Raw genomic sequence first — 26777 nt, 5'->3', positions numbered from 1 at the left:
TTTTCTTGCCGTGGTTTTCACACCTGATGATTGCTTGTGTTGCAATCGAAACTTCGTGAGAATTTTAATGTTTTAATTTAATTATTTTATTACTTCCCTTCCACATGACTTTACCGAAAGACCCAAAAATATCTGAATTTGATTTAAACAATTTTTTTCCTTGCAGTACAATTATAAAAAGTGTGGTTACATATTAAAATGCGTTCAAATAGGAGTCGCACCATAAACTATAGCTCAATACAGCTAAAAATGCATGGGGCATTGTTCTGCAGGAATAACACGTTCCTTCGGAGTGGGCAGGTAGGAACTTGGTTGGACAGCGCATTCGTGCGATCCGTGTCACGCGGCACAAGCGGCGTGGGGCGGCGCGTCACGTGGTGATGAGACCGCCTGAAGCGCTCTACGAAATACAAATCGAGGGTGTGGCTATGCACGACAGACAGACAAATAATCTCTGGTGGGCAGTGTGGAACTGTTGTTCCTACCTGTATGAAGTTTGAATGAAGCAGACTTGCATCGGTATTTTTTGGTCATTCCCACAAATGAAGACAAGAGCATGCACGTGTAGTGGCATAAAATAATAGTAACGTAGCAGCATAGCGCTGGCTGCTGGCAGGGAAGGGGATCTGTGGCTTTGGCAGCCCTGACGTCAGCCCTGACGTCCCCAGGCCATGTTATTCACGACAGGGGGATCTCGGGGAAATGTCACAAGGGGCACACCAAGAAAGGGGATGTGGCCAGAGGCGGGGGCCAGGTCCTCTGACAGTCTAAGGGCCCAGATTTGAAGCTTTCGTAACTGCAAGGATTCATATTCTTAGGTTTTTTCGGTAAAGTCACGTAGGTAAAAAATTAAAATTAATAAAAGTAAAAAAAAAATTTAAAGATCACGTTTCGATAGCTGATACGGCTGTCGTGCTGTGACGGTCCCACCTGAAGACGGAAGCTTGTGTTGCCTCCGAAACGTCGTGATTTTTATTTATTTATTTATTCCTTTTATTCTTTAAATTTTTTACCTACGTTACTTTACCGAAAAAACCTAAGAATAGTATAAGGGCCCCTGTAGGGGACCTCGGGGCTGTCATACGGAGTGAGATCCCCGTTGTGCTACTGAAGTCTTCACCATTCTTCTCGTCGTTTTTCATTCTTCACCATCTCGTCTCCGTCTTTACCATCTCGGGGCGTCACCAGTCAGGCAGCCTACCAACTATTCTTTGGTTCTTTCGGTAAAGTCACGTATAAAGATAAAATAATAAATTTAATCATAGCATACTACGACGTTTCGATTGCAACACAAGCAATCATCATCAGGTATAAAAGAAATAGCAACAAAAATCTAACCAGAAAACTATAGACAGACACACAAGCAGACAGACATCACAAGGACACAGAGAGAGAGAACACGTATCGGCACAAAGAGAGAGGTCGTCTCTGTGACGAGACCTTAAATATAGAGAGGGGGCGGGGGCGGAGAGAGGGAGGGGGCAGAGAAAAAATGTGCATGTCAATGAGTGGACAACAACGTGGTATGGTACACAAGCTTGAAAATTACGAGAAAGACACACCAAAATAAAATAACCTAGTAAAATATCGAAATGTAATGTAATCCAACACAGAGAGTCGGTCATAGGACTTATTATAAAAGTGGTAATCCCCGATGGTACTTGTTGATAAATAAGCGCCTCTAACTCTTAATGTTTGTTAGTGTCGAATTGGTCACTACACATGCCCTCAGCCATCTGAAAAAAAAAGTGCAACTGTCATGCTCTAGATCTCCAATATGTATACTCTTTGGTTCTTTCAGTAAACTCACATAGGTATAAATAAAATAAATCACGAAGTTTCAGGCGCAACACAAGCGTCTGTCATCAGGTGGGAAAGCATGGTCTGGTGTGGAGGCAGACTGTTCTAAAATGTTTGAAATGGGTGTAGCTCACGGGTTATAAAGTGGCCGGGGCTAGTGATGTTAATGTGAGAAAACACATTCCTGCAGAGGGAGCTGGTAAGAACGTTGGGTTGCTCGGTCAATGGCCAGGGTCAACGGCGGCGTGGTGTATTCTGCAAATATGGCCGACTGAGGGCAGGCACAAGCCGGCGTGAGTAGGTTAAACGTTCAGTTTAAGGGCACCACGGGGTGATCAGCCCCTCCCCACCCCTACGTGCACGACGGACACAATAATCCCCTATGGCAGCGGTCGGGAACCTATGGCTCGCAAGCCATATATGGCTCTTCCATTGATGGCATATGGCTCCCAGACAATTGAGTTGAAAAAAATAATGAAAAAACAAAATATCAGTTTGGAACTGATTCTAAAATACTTGTGATATTGTTTAATAATACTGTGTAATTTTAAAGTAAACAGAAATTAGTTTTGAAGATAAATTTCACGGGTCACGCCTGCATGAAACTCAACCTCACCACGTATGAACCAGACAAGGCCATCAGCAAAACCATGCAGCACCAGAAGTCGCATTAAAAGTAAGACATATTTAATTTATTATACGTTAAAAATACTATATGGCTCTCAATGAAATATATTTAGAAATATTTGGCTTTTATGGCTCTCCCAGTCAAAAAGGTTCCCGACCCCTGCCCTATGGGCTGGTGTAACCAGGAGGTTCCTACCAGTATCAGCATAGGAGAGCGGCTTCGACGAGGAAGTGCAACCAAACGGGTGCAAGCCAATGAGCATGCGAGCATGATAGATGCGAGAGATATAGGATGGATCAAGATAAGTATGTGACGCGAGGGAAAAGCTCAAAACCAAACCCATGATTTGCTGGGGACTTTGGCAGTGTGCAACGTAAGGGCAAATCCATAATTATTTGAATTGTAAAGAACGTGCCGAAACCAGCATTGAAAGAAAGTATTGGCCAATTGTTCACGAACCCCCATTTCAGATACTTGAAAAGTCCAGATTTGGCAGGGATAATCAGGTGAAGTTGATTGTGCTCAAGCAGTAAAGTGTTGCAATTATGGCAATGTGGGCGCGATTACATGCTCACATCACGGCCAACATGGTAGTGTTGGGACACTGGGTGTATCGTACCTACATTAATTTGTCAGCTTTATATATAAATTAAAAAAACTTTCCATCATGAAACCACAGCAGTAAACAGGCAGACTCCTGGCACGGTTCATCTAGCCAAAATGCCTGGTAGTTGCCCATCGTAAATGGCAGTGCATGGCGACCACCGCAGTCGTGTCCATATTTAAAGTACCAAGTCACAAGCACTGCATGTTGCGATCAAGATTTATTTCATAATATCCGTATCATTCAAACAGTCGCGTCGCTCTTGAATGCGGTCAGCGCGTGGGTCCTGCCATTCCGCTCGTGGTGCGCTCGGAAGTTGGGGTGGCAGCAGAATTTCAAGGCCGCGATGGTGATCACGAACTCGAGGAAGTCGACTTGCCCATCTTTGTCATCGCCAAGGTCCCGCAGGATGCGGCTCACCACGAACCCATCCACGGGATTCTGATAAGGAAATCGCAACAGCAAGGAGTTAGAAAATTAACCCGTAAAAACTAAGTTTTTCACTATAAATTCTTTATATGCGTGGCGGCTAGAGTCCTCTGGCTTGAGATGGCTGCCACCTAGGGGTCAGATGATTGCCTGCCACCATTAAGCAATTGGTAATTCAATCTTATTTTTTTTTTTTTACCTAAAGTGTCAAATTTGGAAACAAATTTTCACGAACATTAATTGTCACGCACAACGAGTCTGTGTGGAAAATGTCAGCTCGATTGGATCACGGGAAGTGGGTTAAAAAACGACCGAAAGATTTGCACGGTCGTAAGCAAGCAAGCGAACTTAATATAAAGGATTCAATTAAAGAGTTAAAAAAGGTCCACATTTGTTTAGGTGACAAACCTTACTAATTGGGTGCATGGTGTTTAAAGCGACATGTATATTTCACGCCATCCAAACAAAAAAACACTTGATTGTGCTGAACGGAGATTCGAGGGTCCAAGCTAATAATTAAAAGGCAGTCGAAAATGGGACGATTAGAGGGACTCGTCCATACGATCAATCAAAAATCACGTCTCACCTGGATCAGACTCTTGCCCTTATCCCCCTTCAGGAAGCGCCTGAACTTTTCCTTCTTCAGACAATCTTTGACAGCGTTGTCGTGGGCGAGCTCATGGAAGATGGACAGGAGCTTCAGGGTGGCTGCATGGAGGTCGCTCATCTTGGCAGAGGAGATGCACGGTCGAGTCGGTACGAAAGAAGAATCTGCGAGGACACGGCAGAGCGAGACATTTCAGTCCCCAGAAGAAAACACACGAGGCATCTCATTTTACGCATCATTATGTGATGGACCACAAAACTACCTTAATCCTACTTTGGTTTTTTCGGTAAAGTCACGTAAGTAATAAAAACAACTACATTAAATCACGACGTTTCGGAAGCAACACAAGCCGCAATCTTCAGGTGGAACCGCCACAGCAAAATTACTGTAGTGAAGAAAAAAGTTATTTTTTTACCTACGTGACAAACCAAAGAGTATGGATCCTTGCAGTCACGAAAACTTCAAATCTGGAATTACCTTAATCCTAGCAATAGCACACGGAGCACCAGATTCCGTCCCTTCTAGCATCATCCTGGGCAGTGCACCGCTCTCACCGAACCCAAGTAAACACCACGCCCGGCAAAGATCCCCACAACACGAGGCATATTCCCCAACACAGCCGCTGTAGCAGCAGCGCGAGCACCTGAAAGCGACGTCTGCAGATGCACCACCAACTTGTCCTGCCACTGTCGCGGCTTTTATGAAGCGCGGCCAGTGACGTCGCCAATCACAGCTGCTCGCGCTCATTGCGCGATCGAGTGACCAGTTTCATTGATTGGTTCCGTTAATCCGGTTTCCCGGCTCAATTACAAGGGAATTCCGTGATGCGTGAGCACAGCAACAGCGTAAAGAGACAATGAGCTGGGAGGCGCGTGCCACGATGCTGCGCCATTGTCATCAAGCGGGCGTTTGATGGAGAGAGGCGTGGAGGAGTTTGCACGGAGACGAATTAAAGGTAATTCTGCATCGTTACTCGCAGCCCAGACCACCGCCTCCGCAGTGCCGACATTACAAGTAAATGAGATGCTTGCGTTTTAACCTCAGAATTTGATTGAGACAGGCGTATGCACGTGGGTCTGCCGTGGTGTCATGGTTTGTTCACTGGATGTGTCATGCAGAGGTCTTTGGTTTCATCTCCCAGAGCGGCAAGTTACAATAAAGCCCACCCATCAATACTCTTAGGTTTATTCGGTAAAGTCACGTAGGTAAAAAAAACTAACATTAAAAAGTAAAATAAAATGAAATAAAAATCACGACGTTTCGGAGGCGACACAAGCTTTCGTCTTCAGGTGGTACCGTCACAGCCACGAAAGCCGTATCAAGTAAATGAGAGATTGCAAGAGCCACCACTCCGTTTATATAATGGTTGGAGAAGGTGGTGGGGCAAGGGCCGCATACTTTTTATTAATATGGTAAGGTGAGGCTTAAGACTAAGAATAGACTGCATAACAAACTGAGCCTTTGTTTGGAGAGGCACGGCTTGTGACTCAACCTGTGACAGGGAGACACCACTAAACATGGTAAAACTGTAATAGTTGTCTGTTAAATAAGATTGGCAAATAAGTGTAGTTAAATCTTTTTTGCATGGTTAATCACATCTTTCCAATGATTACTCAGTTTGTAACCGTCATCACGGTTGAAATTATGTCTGCGTTTGTATATTTGTATGGCTTCGTGTACAAACCTTTGATGGTAGCCAGGAGGTTTGCAGAGAACCTCGGTCTCGGAAAATACAATTGCATGAGAGCCCACCGAGTTGTAGCAATGATCGGCAACGGCCGAAGAATCAGTTCTGCCGTGTTTCAGATCTGACTTGTGCTCGCGGACACGATCAGAAACATGACGTTTCGTTTCTCCAATGTAGCAATCACCACAAATGCAACTCAATTTGTAGACTCCAGGATACTGTAAGTCAGGCAACGACATCCTTCACAGATGGAATCAAATCACGGATGTTATGCACTGTACTGAATCGGACTTGGATCTTATGCTTGTTTAGAATTTTGGAGATCTTTTTGGTCACGCCTGCTATGTATGGCAACGTGATAGTTTTGGTCGGAGTTTCATGTGGCTGTTTCTGCATGGTGGGAGAAACAGCTTGGCGGATAGTGCGGTCAGAGTATCCGTTCATCCTGAGGGCCCGATGTACATGTCTTAATTCACCGGCCAGGTGGTGTTGGTCAGAAATGCCATGGGCTCTGTGGTATACCGTTTTGATGAGAGAATTCTTTTGAGATGGGTGGTGGTGGGAATCCGGTTTCAAGTAGGAATCTGTGTGGGTGGCTTTCCTGTAGACAGAATGTCCCAAGGATCCGTCAGGCCTCCTCTCAAACAGAATATCCAAGAATGGTAGTTTACCGTCTTTCTCCACTTCCATGGTGAATCTGATGGATGGGTGTCTAGAATTGATGTGGTTCAAGAAGTGGTTCAATGCTGGGAGGCCATGTGGCCAGATGACGAAAGTGTCGTCCACATACCTCTTCCACAAGGAAGGACGCAGGGTGGATGTCTGGATGGCGTCTGATTCAAACTTTTCCATGAACATGTTGGCATTTAACATTTAATGTTAACACAAAAAATGTCACCTTCCGATTGGAACCACGTTGATTACATGACTTCTGCTTCTGCTGACTCAATGTCAGCCAAATGCAAAGCTAACCTGATTTCTAAATTCAACCTCCTATCTAAGAAGAAACCAGAGCCACACATCGCAAAGCTGGATGTTAACAAGACCGTGATTAATCAGAGTAACATCCCAATTTCTGACAATCTAAAAACGGTACTGGCGGTGGGTCGGGAGCAAGCTTCACACCGGATCGTGCCAGGCGACACAACCGAGTCCGGGATGCCTTTAAGGAGAACGTGCCAGAAGCGGTGACTATGGAATCATACTGTTAGGTTTTTTCGGTAAAGTCACGTAGGTAAAAATTAACCCGTAAAAACAAAGTTTTTCACTATATAAATCCTTTATGTGCGTGGCATCGGTTTCATTTTTTTATTCATTTCTGTTTTTATTGAGTAAGAGTTTCATTTTTATCACATTGGTATTTTAAATTAAATATAAGGAAAGTCGTATATAAGGATTATAAGGTTTTCAGTTGTTGTATGATTGTTTATATTGTACATTTTTGTTGTTTTCTTGAATAATTTGCTGTGTTTAGGAAAAATATATGATTGTGTTAGTGAAAAAAAATTTTCTCCTAAAAAGTGGAAAATTTTGGAACAAAAATTTTCACGAAAATAAATTGTCACGCACAACGAGTCTGTGTGCAAAATGTCAGCTCGATTGGATCACGGGAAGTGGGTTAAAAACGACCGAAAGATTTGCACGGTCGTAAGCGCTGCAAGCAAGCAAGTGAACTTAATATAAAGGATTTTAAAAAGTAAAAATAAAATAATAAAAATAAAAAATAATAAAAGTAATAATTACTTTTATTAACTTTTATTTTTATTTTTTTAACCTACGTGACTTTACCGAAAAAACATAACAGTATGAATCCTTGCAGTCACGAAAGCTTCAAATCTAGAATGACTGTGGAACGCTCGATTTTTGTGCGAACTGGCGTTATAGGAATGCTGCAATTTGAGCCCATGGACCTATTTTGTTTGACAGCTCTGCCGGGCGGGCAGGGCCTTTGATGTCAGCTTCGGGACCAGCAATTTACTGCAACGCTTTCTGACACGCTTTGATGAGAAGGCAGGTGAAAGGCCTCTCTCTCTGCTCAAGCTGCATTTGCTGTCAGAATTGAACACGAAAATGGTGAGGGTCTTTCTGTACAATGAATCGCTGCCGGATCATGATGTGGAGGTGTGGCTACGACGGAATTTCCATCTGTTGTCGACCTGCAAACGTGTCCAGGACTCACTGGGCATCTGAACTGGTTGGGTTTTACCTGGGTTCTGCGAGGACAGTGCGTGTCGCTGCCGCGTGGCTGAGAATGAAAAGGGTCTGGATTGATCTCAGCTTGGCACAAGGTTTCATAATGTTTTTGGTGTTTTATCTTTTTCTTGAATGTAATGGGATCATATTGTGACCACTGTATTTGACGCAATTCACATTGTCTTCAACGGTGAGTTTTAACAATCTCAATTCATATTTTCTGCTCTGACATACTGGAGGTGTCAGGTAAAGACCCATCCTTGTGATTACTTTGTCAAGGTACTGCTGGCAAAACATACCCATCAAATACTTGCGGTGTTTACATTGATGGGTGGGCATTATTGTAACTTGCCGCTCTGGGAGATGAAACCAAAGACCTCTGCATGACACATCCAGTGAACAAACCATGACACCACGGCAAACCCACGTGCATACGCCTGTCTCAATCAAATTCTGAGGTTAAAACGCAAGCATCTCATTTACTTGTAATGTCGGCACTGCGGAGGCGGTGGTCTGGGCTGCGAGTAACGATGCAGAATTACCTTTAATTCGTCTCCGTGCAAACTCCTCCACGCCTCTCTCCATCAAACGCCCGCTTGATGACAATGGCGCAGCATCGTGGCACGCGCCTCCCAGCTCATTGTCTCTTTACGCTGTTGCTGTGCTCACGCATCACGGAATTCCCTTGTAATTGAGCCGGGAAACCGGATTAACGGAACCAATCAATGAAACCCGTCACTCGATCGCGCAATGAGCGCGAGCAGCTGTCAGTGGTGACGTCACTGGCCGCGCTTCATAAAAGCCGCGACAGCGGCAGCAGAAGTTGTTGGTGCATCTGCAGACGTTGTTTTCAGGTGCCCGCGCCGCTGCTAACGTGTCTGTGTTGGGGAATATGCCTCGTGTTGTGGGGATATTTGCCAGGCGTGGTGCTTACTTGGGTTCGGTGAGAGCGGTGCATTGCCCAGAATGATGCTAGAAGGGACGGAATCTGGTGTTCCCTGTGATATTGCTAGGATTAAGGTAATTCTAGACTTGAAGTTTTCGTGACTGCAAGGATCCATACTCTTTGGTTTTTTCGGTAAAGTCACGTAGGTAAAAATAATAAACTTTTTACTCGCTACTGTAATTTTGCTGTGGCGGTTCCACCTGAAGATGAAGACTTTGTGTTGCTTCCGAAACGTCGTGATTGAAATTTTTTAGTTCTCTTATATCTTTTTTTACCTACGTGACTTTACCGAAAAAACCGTAGGGTTAAGGTACTTTTGTGGTCGTCACAAAATGATGATGCCTCCGTGTATCTTCTGGAGACTGAAATCTGTCTCGTGTCCTCGCAGATTCCTCTCGCTTGCCGACTCGACCGTGCATCTCCTGCCAAGATGAGCGACCTCCATGCAGCCACCCTGAAGCTCATGTCCATCTTCACCTGAGCTCGCCCACGACAACGCCGTCAAAGATTGTCTGAAGAAGGAAAAGTTCAGGAGCTTCCTGAAGGGGGATAAGGGCAAGAGTCTGATCCAGGTGAGACGTGGTTTTGAATCTTCATTTGGACGTGTCCCTCTGTTAATCGTCCCATTTTGGACTCTGCCTTTATTTTTTAGCTTGGACCCTCAAATCTCCGTTCAGCGCAATCGTTTATTTTGGATGGCGTAAAATATGCATGTCGTTAAAAACAATGCAGCCAATTACGATGGTTTGTCACCTAAACCAAATGTGGAACTTTTTTACTATTTAATGACCCCGTTGTGGTTAAGAGTAAGCTAGCAACATTAGCAATTTGAGTACACCGTTTCTTTGCCGACCCAATTGGTTTCATCAGGCAATGCCGGATTTGTCAGTCTGAGGGTAAAGGGAATGTCATTGGGCCCAATCCGGTCAGAAAACCAGAGGGTTTTAAGCCGGTCCTGTCGGTTACGATGGATCATGTTAAAATTGAATGCAGTACTTGTTGGCATATTCGGTTAATCCACAAACCTCATGGTGATCTGTGCATATGCAGTACTAATATCGGCTGCTCCGTTAATCAACATGCAGTGGAATGACCTGCATATGCACGCGATTTAACGAGTGTCTCCCTTAATTGTTATACATTTATCTGCGGTCTGTCATTCGGTGCAGTCTTTTCTAACTCTTGCTGTTGTGATTCCCTTTTCAGAATCCCGTGGATGGGTTCGTGGTGAGCCGCATCCTGCGGGACCTTGGCGATGACAAAGATGGGCAAGTCGACTTCCTCGAGTTCGTGATCACGATCGCGGCCTTGAAGTTCTGCTGCCACCCCAACTTCCGAGCGCACCACGAGCGGAATGGCAGGACCCACGCGCTGACCGCATTCAAAGAGTAACGCGTCTGGTGCATGATACAGATACTATGAAATAAACATTTGATCGCAACATGCAGTGCTTGTGACTTGGTACTTTAAATATAGACACACCTGCGGTGGTCGCCATGCACTGCCATTTACGATGGGCAACTACCAGGCATTGTCTGGCTATATGAAACGTGCCAGAAGTCTGCCTGTTCACTGCTGTGGTTTCATGATGAAAAGTTTTTTGGTATATAAAGCTGACAAAATTAATGCAGGTACAATGCACCACGTGTCCAAACATGACCATGTTGGCGGTTTTGACAACCACCATTTAACGCCAGCCATTGTGAGCATGTAGTCACCGCCACAAATTGCCATCGCAACACTTTAGTGCATGGGCACAATCAAGGTGACCTTATGGTGTCCCTGCCAAATCGGTACACTTCAAGTATCTGAAATGGGGTTTGTGAACAAGATTGGCTAAACTTAATTCAATGCTGGTTTCGGCACGTTCTTTTAAATAAAAAATAATTATGCTTTTTATGGATTTGCCCTTACATTACACACTGCCAAAAATTCCCCAGCAAATCATGGGTTTGGCTTAAAGCATTTCCCTCTACCATTTTGGACATCTAGAGCATGACCGTTGCACGTGAAATATTTTTTTTCAGATGGCTGTGGGGGTATGTGTTGTGACCAACTCGGACACTAAGAGTTGGAGGCGCTTTATTAACACGCACCATCGGGGGTTAATACTTTAAAAGTAATTCCGTCTATGATAATCGACAATACTCATGACAGTTGGTAGGCTGCCTGACTGGTGACGCCCCGAGATGGTGAAGACGGAGACAAGGATGGTGAAGAAAGAACGACGAGAATGGTGAAGACTTCAGCGGCACGACCGGGATCCCACTCCGTATGACAGCCCTGAGGTCCCTGACAGGGGCCTTTGGACTGTCAGAGGACCTGGCTCTGGCCACACCCCCTTTGGTGTGCCCCTTCTGTGACCTTTCTCCTAGATCCCCCTGTCGTGAATAACCTGGCTGACATCAGGGCTGCCAAAGCCGCAGATTCCTTTCCCTACCAGTAGCCTGCAATATGCTGCTATGTTACTATTATTCTATGCCACTACACGCGCATGGTCGTGTCTTCATTCGTGGGAATGACCAAAAAATACAGATGCAAGTCTGCTTCGTTCAAACTTCATACAGGTAGGAACAACAGTTCCACACTGCCCGCCAGGGATATTGTCTGTCTGTCGTGCATAGCCACGCCCTCGATTTGTATTTCATAGTGCTTCGGGCAGTCTCAGCACCACGTGACGCGCCGCCCCACGCAGCTTGCGCCACGTGACACGAATCGCAACGAATGCGCTGTCCAACCAAATTCCTACCTGCCCACTCCGAAGAAACGTGTTGTTCCTGCAGAACAATGCCCCATGCATTTATAGCTGTATTGAGCGATAGTTTACGGTGCAACTCCTATTAGAACGCATTTTAATATGTAACCACACTTTTTATAATTGTACTACAAGGAAAAAAATGTAGTTTAAATCAACTTAAGATATTTTGGTTCTTTCGGTGAAGTCACGTAAAAGGTAAATAATAAAATAATTAAATTTTAACAATACAATTCTCACGACGTTTCGATTGCAACAAGCAATCATCAGGTGTAAAAACCACATCAAGAAAATTGATTGTGTTGCAATCGAAACGTCGTGAGAATTTTTTATTTTTTTTATTTTCCCTTCTACCTGCCTTTAGAACCAATAATATTAATCCCTGCATTCACGAAAGCTGTAAATCGATTTCAACTAAAGATAATTAAGACATTACAAACACTTCAAATTGCCTCAGTTTCCAAATCCTCTTGAAATGACGGTTGAGCCAAGGAATGCATCAAGTGGATTTTAAGCGAGAATTTAAACGGTTGCAGGTGAAGTATTCACAATGCTGCCGGATGGAAGGAATTACGTTTGAAGCAGACCTATATCCTTGGTCACATTGCCACAATAAATCAAGACGGCCATGCAGCAACATGTCCCAAAGGCCATCTGCTCAGTCTCATACTTGGTACGTTTGAGGGAAACATGCAGTCACACACGAGACTGAGGGAAAGTGTGAAACGTCTAAATCTTGACTTAAAGCCTTTGTGCCTGCAGGAATTGGGTCTTTCGGTAAAGCCACGTAAATAGAAAAATGATAAAAAAAAATAGCCGGCCACGCCAGAGTGGTTATTAGCAGGGTGCGGACAGAGCTGGGCTGTTCTGCTAGGTCAACTCTGGGATGAAGCCACATCTTTACTCAATATGAATTCCTGCAGTCACGAAAGCTTTCTTTGGGTCAGCTAACAATGTTGTTTTAACTTCAGATGAACGTGCCCAAATTGTCAAAAATATGAATTTGTCAATGTTCACGCTCACCAATGACACCTGCACACGGCATACATTTGGAAGTCCCGATTTGGCAGGAAGCACCATTAGTCCACCTTCCATGGCAAGCACCTTTGGTTGCAGAGGTGGCTCTACAATGTTGTGGTTATGATAAGTTGTGGGAACGTTGCTCTTCCAGTTTGTTGGAAATATTTGGCGTTGTGGTTGAAAAATAATCACTAAACACGTGGTGTTCCTACAACGATTGTTAATGCATCTATGTTCAGGATAGGTTACCTTGGTTTAAAACCACAAAGAATCCTCATACAATGCAAATATTTATTCTACGAAAATGCAAAGGGAGTGCCAATTGGATGTACAAACTAGAATCGGGCAGCCCATCCTACCAATTACTTGGTCACAACTTTTTAAATCTTTCAGTTATAAAGCCACAACTCCAAGCAAGAAACCATTCCTGGCACGTTCAACGACTATTGATGGTAGTCTATTGCAGTAGTAATACAGGGAGACCACTGCAGTAGTTTATACACACACACAATACAAAGCCACCAGCCCACCACGTTAATGCAACCATCAGGTTTATTTCATAGTACGCGTATCATACAGCCGCGTTACTCTTTGAATGCGGTGAGCGCGTGGGTCCTGCCATTCCGCTCGTGGTGCGCTCGGAAGTTGGGGTGGCAGCAGAACTTCAAGGCCGCGATCGTGATCACGAACTCGAGGAAGTCGACTTGCCCATCTTTGTCATCGCCAAGGTCCCGCAGGATGCGGCTCACCACGAACCCATCCACGGGATTCTGAAATGGAATCACGACAGCAAGAGTTAGGAGACACGGACTGGACCTAGGTGACAGACTGAGGAACACATGTGAAATCTACAGCGATTAAAAAACTCGTGATAGCGTGGCTCAACGCTAACACAGCCGGTTTCCGTGCAAGACACGGATTTGCTTCGGTTACCAAGCAAAGGGTTAAAACCCTCGCATTTTGGGATATTCTTATTGGAACGGCTCAAATGGATGAAAGCATATTCCAATACTCACACCATCCAAACTAAAGATGAATAGCCTTCGGGTAAAAGTGTCGGATAAAACAAGTTGGCACGCAATTAAAAGGGATTTGGCGCAGGTGCCTTACCCACAATAAATAGACCGGATTACTTGCACATGTAGGAAAACGTCATGTTGACCAGAGGGGATGAACCATTAATCCAAAACGCAAAGGACAGAAGCTGCACTACATGCCTGCCAAAAGAAAGACGACTCGACTAGCATTGATATACATCGATGTTTCATGCAAAACTAATTAGGATGTGTCACGAATGCATTTTTAGACACTTTCCTCCAAAGCAATATGCGCTCAAACTTTGAAGGCATTAGTTCAGCTGTGACGGGCAGCTACGTGACCAGCTGGCGCTATAGGCAAAGGGGGCCATGACTCGAGCAGGAATGCCACGGTTCTACTAAAAAAAAAAAGCTTTGAAGTCACCTATATGCTCCCTGGTTCAACCCACGATGCCAATAAATAGCAACATTTCTCAAAACCAGCAAAGGCGCGAGGAAGACCATTATCCAGCAGTTAACGGGCAAGGGGCTTTACGCACACATGATCAGGAAAAGGGAGACTAGAAGGTACAATCCCAAGTATTAAAATCGGAGACCGAAATTGGAGGATAAACGGAGGGCCTCGCCCATGCGAATCTCAAATCTGTGCCTCACCTGGATCAGACTCTTGCCCTTATCCCCCTTCAGGAAGCTCCTGAACTTTTCCTTCTTCAGACAATCTTTGACGGCGTTGTCGCGGGCGAGCTCATTGAAGATGGACAGGAGCTTCAGGGTGGCTGCATGGAGGTCGCTCATCTTGGCAGGAAGAGATGCACCTTCGAGTCGGTACGCGAGAATAATCTGCAAGGACACGATACAGACGGGGAGACAGATTTGAGTCCCGTAAAGGCAATGCACACAGCACCTCGTTTTACGCATCACCATGCGATGGACCACACAAAACGATCTTAAATCCTGGCAACATCGCGTCGCGCCAGCTTTGTTCCAGAGCCAATTTGTCCCGTCGGGCCTCATCCTCAGCAAGAGCTGAGCACTATTCCCTAAACATCAACAAAACCCACGCGTTACACAGATCCGCAAGACGTGTCCACAAGCAGCGATTTCAAGACCTGAATGTGACGTCTGCAGCTTCAACAACAACGGCTGCTGCTGCTGCCCCCGTCGCTGCTTTTATGATGCGCGGCCAGTGATGTCACCACTCACACCTGCTCGCTCTCATTACGCGATCGAGTGATGAGTTTATTTGATTTGGTCCCGTCTAGCCAGTTTCCCGGCTGATTTACAAATCCGTGATCCGTGAGCACAGAAGCAGCAACAACAACAACAGACGATTAACCGGGACGCGCCTGCCACGCGGCCCCAGCATTGTCATCAAACGGGCGCTTTATGGAGGGAGTGCCGAAGTTTGCACGGAGACTAATTAAATCAAATCTACATCGTCACTCGCAGCCAAGACCACAGCCCATTGCAGTGACGATAATTACACGTAGATGAGATGCCCGCCGGTTCCACTTCATAAATTGATTGATGCAGATCTACGTGGGTTTGCCCTCCTGTCATGGTTTGCTCACTAGATGTGTAATTTTCGATTTAAAGCTTTCGTGACTGCAGGGATTCATCTTCTTGGTTTTTTCGGTAAAGTCACGTAGAAGAGAAGTAATAAAATAATAAAAATAAAACATAATAAAATAATTCTCACGACGTTTCGGCTACAACGCAAGCAGCCGTCTTCAGGTGAAGAATGAGACACTGCCAAGCTAGGAGCTTATATATAAGCTGAGTTGGAGGTGGAAGAAGAGCGCCTTAACAAAAGAATGTGCATATCAAGAGGAATTTAGCATATTCATGGAAAATGCGTAGGAGGTGGGCGGGGGGGGGGGTTTCAAAGTCATATTATGCCAATGCATTACGCAGAGGTCTTCGGTTTGATATACCAGAGCGGCAAATGAACCAATGCCCATACAGCATTGTAAAAAGGGGCCGTCCATAAATGACGTCACGCGATTTTGGACGATTTTTACCACCCCCCCCCCCTCGTCACACGGCGTCACAAAAAGTCAGACCCCCCCTCAAAAATGACGTCACAAAGCTTTGCCCCCCCTCCCAAAAAAAATAAAACATGCTTCAAATCATTGTCATTGTAGTGGGTATTTAATGTGCCGCTGCACTCTGATGTTGTAGGAGAAAACATTTATTTAAAAGTCTATTTAATTAAGTAGAACGTGTTGTCTATATTTATTTAAAGTTGCGCATTTTTACGTGACGTCACAATTCACACCCCCCCCCCCCCTCGTCACACATCGTCACAAATGTCTGCCCCCCCCCCCTAGGTGCGTGACGTCATTTATAGACGGCCCCTAAGGTAGACCACAGGTATTTGATCAGTAAGTTTTACTCGCAGTGGCTTGACCAAAATTTTGCCATCAGTAGCTTGGTCAAGTAATTACAAGCCTGCATCTGTCCCTTACACCTCCTGTATGTCAAAGCAGGTAACATGAACTGAGATTATTAAAACTGATCATTGATGACAATGTGGATTGCGTCAAACTGTGTTAAACAATGAGAACACGTGCCTCGAGTCGAGCAACTCAGGCTCTTCATTGAGCCCAGCTTGATCGTGATTGGTCGAGTTGGCACGCGTTTCCCATCAGGGGCTAGGATGCCGTCACAGGCGACAGGACTCGTGTCGCCCCCGCATGGCTGAGAATGAAGAGGGCCCGGATTGTTCGGTGATTGGCACATCGGTGTTGCTTATTTTTAAATCCTTAATATTAAGTTCACTTGCTTGCTTGCTTGCGTGCTTGCGTGCTTGCTTGCTTACGACCGTGCAAACCTTTCGCTCGTGTTTTAACCCACTTCCCGTGATCCAATCGAGCTGACATTTTCCACACAGACTCGTTGCGCGTGACAATTAATGTTCGTGAAAACATTTTTCCAAAATGTTACACTGTTTAGGGAAAACTAATTAAATATTTAATTACCAATTGCTTAATACTGCAGACAATCATCTGACCCATAGGTGGCAGCCATCTCAAGCCAGAGGACGAGAGGACTCTAGCCGCCACGCATATAAAGGATTTATAGTGAAAAACTTTGTTTTTACGGGTTAATTTTTTCTGGACTATTATCAGAGCATATAATTATCAGTGACATGTGAACACTCAAATGAAGATGGTCAGGATAAATTTCCATACGATTGTTATTGTAATAATTTATTCCAGTCCAAATATATTAATGGTGATCCCCTCTTCCCAAATGTGTACAGATAAAGATGAGGATTGTGATACCCATGTATTTCTCCCCAATCCGTTATCACCACAGGTCGTGCTCTTGTATATAACAATATTTTAATGTGACCAGGAACAACCATCAATACAATGGAAAAACTAGTCTAGGGTTATATCTCTGGCTGCTGGCAGAAAGGGTTAACTGCAGTGTACGGGAGTACTCTCATCAGCAGGCCACAGGTTATACGGGAGGGGGGCATCTAGTGGAAAGTTCATAGAAAAGGTCAATCGGGAAGCTCCGGGAACCCGCTAGTAGGTTCCAGAAGGGGGCATGGCTGGACGGAGCTATGCTGGGAGCATAGGAAAAGGCCCTGAATGGGAGCTTAAAGCTGTTGCTGGAAGTGGAATCCCCGTCGTCGCCGCTCAACACAATTGTCATCGACATCTCGTTATCATCTCCTCGTCGTCATCGGTTTCTTCACCATCCAGAAATGCTGTTAGTCAAGCAGCCTACCAACTGTTCTTACCAAGTAGTACCACCGACAATAGATGGTCTTAATTATAATAGTATGCACCCAAGTAGGGTGTGTATATATCCCGATGGTGCTCGTTACACATTCCTGCGGAGGGAGCTGGTAGGAACGTTGGGTTGCTCGGTCAATGGCCAGGGTCAACGACGGCGTGGTGTATTCCGCAAATATGCCCGACTGATGGCGGGCACAAGCCGGCGTGAGTAGGTTAAACGTTGAGTTTCATAAGGGCACCACGGTGTGACCAACCCCTCCCCACCCAGCCCCCCTCCTCCCACCCCGCCCCATCCTCCCCACCCAGCCCCTCCCTGCACGACGGACACAATAATCCCCAGTGGGCTGGTGTAACCAGGAGGTTCCTACCAGTAAAAGTTTCAAATGAAGGTTCTGCAGGATGAAAGAAATTAAGTTTGAATGAAGCCGAATTGTAAGCGTTTTCTAATAACATTCCCACAAATCAAGAGGCCACGCACCAACATGTCCAGGAGGCCATCTGTACACAATTCGCACGTGTTCGTCACATTTTGAAAGAAACATCCGTAACGAAAGACATGGCGTTAAGGATTTGTCGGGTAAGTGCAAAGTGCCTGTTATTATACAAAGCTGTTTTATTACTTCAAATAAAGGTGCCAAAACCCTGCAAATTACTATTTTTGTCAATCTTATTTACCAAGAACCCCTCCCCGCATTTCAGACACTTGGAACGGCCCAGATTTAGTGGGAAACCATCCCTCACACCTTCTGCAGCACACCTTGATCGCAGTTGTGCCTAAAGTGTTGCGGTTAAGGTGCAGTTTGGGAACGTGGCTTTCATGGTTACATACTTTTTTTGGGGGGAAAAGGGGGAAGGGGGGGGGGGTCGTAGAAACGGATATAACCGTTGGTACTAGTTAGACACATTGTGTTTTGGTTAATATATTACTTGTCAAAGCATTTCCACTGATATTACAGATAAAAAGGCTAGCTTGTCACTGGAAAAGAACGTGCGAGAGCGCCAGATCACCGGCCAATCACCAAAGTTTGATCAAGAAAAACACCCAGGGAGTGTAAACCGAGGTATGACAATGAATAGTGCATACTCTTTGGTTCTTTCGGTAAAGTCACGTAGGTAGAATAGACCGTTTTCGATTGCAACGCAAGCAATCGTCATCGCCCAATGAGTACGATTCCTGCAGTCACGAAAGCTTCAAATCTTAAATGAATAGTGCAGCCTATCCGACGTATAGCGTTGCAAACTTTATTAATCCTTACAGTTATGAAACCACAGAACTGCAAGCAGGAAAGGGATTCCTGGCACGTTCCATAGACTTACCCTGGCAGCTGCCCACTGGCCATTGCATGGATAACCACTGCGGTTGTTTTTATACCCAGAGTATCAAAAGGTCAGAAGCACGCCACACGTTGATGCGATCAAATGTTTATTTCACAGTATCCGTATCATTCAAACAGCCGCGTTACTCTTGAATGCGGTCAGCGCGTGGGTCCTGCCATTCCGCTCGTGGTGCGCTCGGAAGTTGGGGTGGCAGCAGAATTTCAAGGCCGCGATGGTGATCACGAACTCGAGGAAGTCGACTTCCCCATCTTTGTCATCGCCAAGGTCCCGCAGGATGCAGCTCACCACGAACCCATCCACGGGATTCTGAATGGAAGCACAACAGCAAGGAGTTAGAAAAGACTGGACTTCGTGATCGACCGCAAAAACACGGGCAAAATCTACAGGAAGCGATACCCGCTAAAAAATGGCGTGCCAATGCTGGTTATTCCACCATGTTGCTTAACTGAATAAGCCAACCACAACAATACAGCACGCGTTAGACAAGACTGGAACTGGACCGAATGCTAAAACTGCGGAACACGAGTAAAACCTACAGCAATCAAGCGATACGCGGTTTAATTGCATTCCAATGCAGGCGATTTCACTTCGAGTTAATAAAAAGTGAGCAGTCAATGTTTACGGCATAGTCCCACGTAACATAATGGACATGCATTATACATAGGTACTGCATTCTCAGGATGAACACGACCCATTTTAACTTCTAAGACTACATCAACCCATCTCTGGTCTTCGCATCCGAGAAGCACAGAGCGATGACATCACCTTTATCCCCTCTTAAGACGTCAACAGGGCTTTCTTCACAATTCTGGCTGTCGCCTGCAGCCGATTGTAACTACCAACAAAACGTCACCGAAATCGTAAAGGTGGGTTTGCGCGCCACATTGGTGTGCTGGAGTAACCACTTGGCAAGTTTTGCTTACACGACAAACCTTGCGTATTTGGCGGCCGGGTTTAACGATGCATGTATATTTTCACGAACCAACCCAAAACTACATTCAAGCAGAAACGGATGTTAGAGGCGACACGCTCCATGATAAAACCGGAGACTCCAAAATGGGATTATTAACGGGAGGGACTGGTCCAGACGAATATCAAAAGCCACGTCTCACCTGGATCAGACTCTTGCCCTTATCCCCCTTCAGGAAGCTCCTGAACTTTCCCTTCTTCAGACAATCTTTGACAGCGTTGTCGTGGGCGAGCTCATGGAAGATGGACAGGAGCTTCAGGGTGGCTGCATGGAGGTCACTCATCTTGGCGGAGGAGATGCACGGTCGAGTCGGTACGCAAGAGGAATCTGCAAAGGACAAGGACAGACAGAGCGAGACAGACCTCAGTCACAGGAAGACAAGACACACGGCACCTCATTGTACGCATCACATGCGATGGACAACACGTTGTGTCCCTTTTTGCGCCAGAGCCGCTAGACTTGCGCACTGCTCTCAACGATCCCAGGCAAAAACCCACGTGTTGCGGCACAGAGCTATTTAAATTTTAATTCATTTCAATCATGAGCAGGCCTCTGCCTTGAACAGCCAAAAAGAACAGGAAACAAGTATAACCCGTAAAAACAAAGTTTTTCCACTATAAATCCTTTATATGCGTGGCGGCTAGAGTCCTCTCGTCCTCTGGCTTGAGATGGCTGCCACCTATGGGTCAGATGATTGCATTGCACCATTAAGCAATTGGTAATTAAATATCATATTTTTGTCCTAAAAAGTGTAAAATTTTGGAAAAAAATTTTCACGAACATTCATTGTCTCGCACAACGAGTCTGTGTGGAAAATGTCAGCTCAATTGGATCACGGGAAGTGGGTTAAACTACGACCGAAAGATTTACACGGTCGTAAGCAAGCAAGCACGCGAACTTAATAAAAAGGATTTAAAAACAGGAGAACACATGATCATAACCCGAACAGGTGATCCTTTTGTTGCAAGCAGCACAGAGACCTGAAGGTGACGTCTGCAGCTTCACCAACCACGTCTGCAGCCCACCACCCCCCCCCGTCGCGGCTTTTATGAAGCGCTGCAAGTGACGTCACCACTCACACCTGCTCGCTCTCATTGCGCGAACGCGTGATGAGTTCATTCGATTTGGTCCCGTCTAGCCAGATTCCTGGATATTTTCCAAACAATATCTTTGGTACTCTGAGTTCTTTCGGTAAAGTCACGTAGGTAAAAAATGAAATTAAAATTAATAAAAATTAAAAATTGAAAACAATAAAATCACGACGTTTCGGAGGCAACACAAGCTTCCGTCTTCGGGTGAAACTGTCACAGCAAAATATCTGTATCAAGCTTGTGTTGCCTCCGATACGTCGTGATTTTATTTTTTTTATTTTAATTTTTTTATTAATTTTAATTTAATTTTTTACCATTCGTGACTTTACCGAAAGAACTAAGAGTATGAATCCTTGAAGTCACGAAAGCTTCAAATCTAGAATTAATATCTTTGGTGCGTGAGCAGAGCAGCAACAGGAACAAAATGCGATTAACTGGAAGACGCGTGCAACGCGATCGCCCCCCCCCCCACCCACCTCATTGTGATGACGCGTGCCCTTGGTCGAGTGAGGAGTTGAATATATTGCACGGAGACAAATTAAATGATAATTATTCAATTTACATCGCCGCTCGCGGTAATCTGGGACAGGCGGCGCGACTCGTGTCACCCCCGCGTGGCTAAGAATAAAGACGAGCCTGACATGCACTCAGATAACATGGTCAGACTGAATTTTCATAGAAATTATATATTTCGATTTAAAGCTTTCGTGACTGCAGGGATTCATCTTCTTGGTTCTTTCGGTAAAGTCACGTAGAAGGGAAATAATAAAATAATAAAAATAAAACATAATAAAATACAATTCTCACGACGTTTGTGTAGTAGTGACTACTTGTGTAGTAGTGACTAATCCCATATCTGCATTTCCCATAAATATGCTAAATTCCTCTTGATATGCAAATCCCTTTGTCAAGGTGCCCTTCCCCCTCCAACCCAGCTTAAATATACGCTGCCAAGCATGGTGTTGCTCATTCAGACGCTGTCTTTCCGACAGACCTGTTCTTCACCTGAGGACGGCTGCTTGCGTTGTGGCCGAAACGTCGTGAGAATTGTATTTTATTATGTTTTATTTTTATTATTTTATTATTTCCCTTCGACGTGACTTTACCGAAAGAACCAAGAAAATGATATATAAATTTTATATCCCAGCACGGGTGTGTGAACTCTTGACCTCCCTCTTCCCAACTGTTTACGTTAAAGATGAGGGCTGTAATCACAATTACCTTTCCCTAAACTGTCAAGTAACACCACGGTCGTCCTTTTTTAAAAATCTTATATATAAAAGTCTCCACGCGCTCGCGCTTGCGGGGGATTTGGCTCTCGGACAGTGGCCTTCATGTAGAAAAAAATTTGCCGGGCGGCACGCCCTAATCCCCGCGGTGGGAATAAGCTATTCCGTTTTCCCATCCGTAAACGTTAAAGTACTTTAATTAACAAATTTTAGCCGTTTCTATTATTAATTATTTACTTATTGCGGGCCGTCGACCATACCATGTGACGCCACTTGCGTGGGGGGCGGACCCTACCAAGTACTGCGCGTTCGCTCTAACTCACGGGGACATTTTATTTCACGCGTTTAACATGGAATAAATATACACATCACGCTGCCGATTTCTCTTCACAGTGTGATGTCCCCTTCCCCCCCCCACCACCCCAATGCGTGGAGGTACTGCTATAAAGTTCTTAGATATTAACTCATATTCTTAAAGCGCTTACATAGTATTATTCTGCCTCGGGTGGGGGGATGGTGGGGGGGGGGTAGCGGCCCAGCCAGCAGCCTGGCAATGTCTCACCTCCTCCGGCTTGCCAATCTAGGCGAGGCCGCGGGCTCTGCACGGGACGAGGCGTCACCACGCCAATGTAAAGTACAATTTTATTGCATCTTTCGCTAAGAACTGAGGTTTATTGTTTACTTTTATTAAACAAATAAGTTTACAAATATTACAATGATAATGTTTGTGTGCACATAACAACTCTGATTCGTTTACTATTATGAAACTAATAATTTGCCTAATATTACAATTATAATGTTCCTGTGCAGACACTACGTGTCCCCCTAAAGTCGATGTCTGTGTGTGTGAGTCCATATGTGTTTGTGTGCGTGTAAGTCGATGGGTTTCTACGTGTGTGGGTCCATGTCTGTGTGTAAGTCCATGTGTGTGTCTTTTTCAAACGGACAACGCCCCATGTGTGTGTGTGCGTACAAGTGTGTGTGTGTCAGTCCATTTGTGTGCGTATCTGTCGCTGTGTGTGTGTTAGTCCACATGTGTGTGTAAGTCCATACATGTGTGTCACTCGATGTGTGTGTGTAAGTCAATGCGTGAGTGTGAGTCTATGTGCCTGTTAATCCATGTGTATCTAAAGTACATGTCCGTGTGTCACAGTCCATATGTGTATGTGTGTGTAGGGCAATGTGTGGGTCAGTGTATGTATTTGTGTGCAAGTCCATGTGTGTGTGTGTCTTAGTCGATGTGTGTGTGTAAGTACATGTGTGTTTAGTCAATGTGTGTGAGTCCACGTATGTCCGTGTGTGAGTCGATGTATGTGCGAGTCGCTGTATGTGTGTACGTCGATATGTGTGTGTAACTCCATGTGTGTGTATCTCAAGTGGATGTCTATGTGTGTGTGAGTCCATATGTGTGTGTGAGTCGATGTGTTTGTGTGTGAGTCGATATGTGCATGTGTGTTAGTGGCTGTGTGTGCATGCGTCCATGTTAGTCAGTGTAAGTCAATTTTTTCGCGTGTCTGTAGGTCCATGTGTGCGTCTTAGTCCATCTGTGTGCTTTATAGACCTGCTCAAGGCCTATGACACCATCAGTAGGCCTGGGCTCTGGGTTGTTCTTCGTGCTTTCGCAGTCCCTCACCCTTTGCTCATGATCCTTAAGGACCTTTCTGCTGGTGAGCGGCCCCACGTCAAACTACGTGGCCGTCAGTCAGAGCCATTCCCTCTAAACCTTGGGGTGTGACAGGGATGTCCTCTGGCTCCCACATTATTTTACATATCTTTTGACCACGTAGTTCGTGAAGCCTTCAATGGCTGTACCGGAGGAATTACCATATGGTACAGATACAATGGGAGGCTGATCGATGCCCGGGTGCGGTCAAGGGATGGCTCTCTATTGCTCAACCATGTTATGTATGCTGATGCTTTGGTGATTGCCTCTCACTGCTGCTGAACCTGGAGCTTGCCACTAAGAGGTGGGGCCTTACCATCAGCCCCACCCAAAACTAAGCACCTGCCTGGGTATTTTATACCATGGAACAATCTACCCCCACAACTCACAATTGCTGATGTGGCAGTTATGGAGAGATTGCCGAGATTCCCATACCTGGCCAGTGTGCTCATGACCGGCTCCGGTTTAACAGCAGAGGTCTCACTCCAAATCAGTCGAGCGCCATTCTCTTTTCATCGGTTGCATTACGCTGCATGGAAGCTACCTGGTCTCTCGCTCTGCATGAAGCACCAGGTCTTCTCGGCCACGGTAATACCCTCCCTTCTCTATGCTTGCGAAACGTGCACCCCCCTAATGGAACATCTTCGCCGGTTAGAAACATTTAGGCTGGCCTGCTAACGATCCATCCTGGGTTTAACCATATATGTGTGTGCGTCTAAGTCGATGTGTTTCTATGTGTGTGGGTCAATGACTGTGTGTAAGTCCATGTGTGTGTCTGCCTTTTTCGCCCGAGCAACGCCGGGTACTTACCGCTAGTCCTTTATATTAAGTTCACTTGCTTGCTTGCGACCGTGCAAATCTTTCGGTCGTTTTTTAACCCACTTCCCGTGATCCAATCGAGCTGACATTTTCCACACAGACTCGTTGTGCGTGACAATTAATGTTCGTGAATTTTTTTTTCAAAAATTTTACACTTTTTAGGACAAAAATATTATATTTAATTACCAATTGCTTAATGGTGCAATGCAATCATCTGACCCATAGGTGGCAGCCATCTCAAGCCAGAGGACGAGAAGACTCTAGCCGCCACGCATATAAAGGATTTAGAGTGAAAAACTTTGTTTTTACGGGTTATACTTGTTATTACACACGTTTACGACACACTTTTATTAAAATTGCCCTGTTGTCTGTTTATATATTTTCAAATCTTCGACGCTTAATATCTTCGGATCTTCGAAGTCTAACGGGCGTGAAAATTCAAGATTTAATTTAAAGAACCCGTCCAGGTCCACCGATCCTTGGCCTCTTCGTGTTTTTTTACTTATTTTTTTTTATTGCACTATTTCAAATGTATAAAATTATTCAGACAATAAAGGACCGGTGTTATTGTATGGATTGAGATCTTAGAATGAATATGTACATATACAAAACATTAAAATAAATTAGTTAACAAACAAGTTTTTCAATGCACACACGTTAATTTGTACTCAAGCAGTAAAACATAAATTATTTTGACCCCAGAATTAATAACATTTAATGTGCTGAATAAAAGTATGTAGTTTCCTTTCCATATGTTTAATTTTATTTATGCAAGGGAGGGAGGGAGGGGGGGTTGAAAAATGTGACGTCACATCAAAATGCGCAACTTTAAATAAATATAGACAACACTACTTAATTAAATAGACTTTTTAATAAATGTTTCATCCTACAACATCAGTGCAGCACCACATTAAATACGCACTACAATGACAATGATTTGAAGCATGTTTAATTTTTTGAGGAGGGGGGCAGAGCTTTGTGACGTCATATTTGAGGGGGGGTCTGACTTTTTGTGACGCCGTGTGACGAGGGGGGGGTAAAAAATCGTCCAAAATTGCGTGACGTCATTTATGGACGGCCCCTTTTCCCTCAACATTTAGAAACATGCGTTTAGAGTATTTGGCTTTTATACATTTCCACATCATAAGCCACTTCATTGTGTCATTTGTGGGCAGGTCGCTTCTGAAAAATAACCAATGGGCTTCAACTGGTAAAATCTCCAGTATAAATAAATATTCTGATTCTGAAATGAAATTAAAAAAATTGTTACGTTTTAAATTTCGATTTAAAGCTTTCGTGACTGCAGGGATTCATCTTCTTGGTTCTTTCGGTAAAGTCACGTAGAAGGGGAAGTAATAAAATAATAAAAATAAAACATAAAACAATTCTCACGACGTTTCGGCCACAACGCAAGCAGCCGTCACCTGAGGACGGCTGCTTGCGTTGTGGCCGAAACGTCGTGAGAATTGTTTTATTATGTTTTATTTTTATTATTTTATTACTTCCCCTTCTACGTGACTTTACCGAAAGAACCAAGAAGAGTTACGTTTTAGTTTATTTATAGTGATTTTCCTACCCTTCCTATACTTTACAATACCTATCGTTTTTTGTTGTTTTGTTTGCTGTTGCAAATCTCCAACCCAACCTGACTGGATATTTGAGAAAAACATACCTGTCAACCCCATCTCTGAATTGGTCTGAATTGGTCTGGAACCCGTGCCCTTATAAATCTCAACGTTTATCCTAAAAAAACCCATCACAAGGGAGAAACACAAACAAATAGACACAACACATTTATGATGCCCATATTGAAACGGTATGGACCTGAAAACTCAAATTCCCTGTACAAGAATAGGGGTAAACCATATGAGTTGACAAGAATGGAAAAAGAGTTTCACAGCTCATTGGATTTCTCTTCCACTCTGAAGATTCCCCACAGCGTTTCCCCCTACAACAGTGGTTCTTAACCTGGGTTCCATCGAACCCCAGGGGTTCGGTGAGTCAGTCTCAGGGGTTCGGCGGAGGTTAAGACACACACCCGACTCATATGATTCGTGATGACACGTCCGGCTTGGCCATCATTGGCTGCAAGTGATCACGCTACATCGCTTGGCCTATCTGTGCTGCAGGGAATTTGGTGCGCTCCGTAGTCGACTTGTGACTGTCGTGATGGTACGTGGTGTGATTTCTTTCTTCATATTTTAATCCC

At 44.7% G+C, this 26777-nt stretch overlaps 3 protein-coding genes and 1 pseudogene across 3 annotated transcripts; 1 reads left to right on the top strand and 3 right to left on the bottom strand.

The window, feature by feature from the left end:
* Positions 1-3275: 3275 nt before the first annotated feature.
* Positions 3276-8641, bottom strand: LOC133357843 (protein S100-A1-like). The gene is made up of 3 exons (XM_061575986.1): positions 8491-8641; positions 4048-4232; positions 3276-3473 (listed from the first exon to the last, which is right to left on the bottom strand). The coding sequence occupies exons 1-3, from the start codon at positions 8531-8533 to the stop codon at positions 3276-3278; spliced, it is 426 nt and encodes a 141-aa protein (XP_061431970.1). The 5' UTR covers positions 8534-8641.
* On the top strand, positions 4898-10286 carry LOC133358018 (protein S100-A1-like; annotated as a pseudogene).
* Positions 10287-13253: 2967 nt separating this feature from the next.
* On the bottom strand, positions 13254-14501 carry LOC133358026 (protein S100-A1-like). Its single transcript, XM_061576300.1, has 2 exons — positions 14361-14501; positions 13254-13439 (listed from the first exon to the last, which is right to left on the bottom strand). The coding sequence occupies exons 1-2, from the start codon at positions 14499-14501 to the stop codon at positions 13254-13256; spliced, it is 327 nt and encodes a 108-aa protein (XP_061432284.1).
* A 4403-nt stretch (positions 14502-18904) lies between these two features.
* Positions 18905-20049, bottom strand: LOC133357842 (protein S100-A1-like). The gene is made up of 2 exons (XM_061575985.1): positions 19909-20049; positions 18905-19102 (listed from the first exon to the last, which is right to left on the bottom strand). Exons 1-2 carry the CDS (start codon positions 20047-20049, stop codon positions 18905-18907), a joined length of 339 nt encoding a protein of 112 aa, XP_061431969.1.
* Positions 20050-26777: the final 6728 nt, after the last annotated feature.

The sequence above is a fragment of the Lethenteron reissneri genome, chromosome 60 (assembly GCF_015708825.2).
Source record: "Lethenteron reissneri isolate LAM-NWPU_2019-01 chromosome 60, ASM1570882v1, whole genome shotgun sequence".
Taxonomy (NCBI): domain Eukaryota; kingdom Metazoa; phylum Chordata; class Hyperoartia; order Petromyzontiformes; family Petromyzontidae; genus Lethenteron; species Lethenteron reissneri.
Note: the sequence above shows the minus strand (reverse complement) of the source record. Positions and strands in the feature narration are given on the sequence as shown.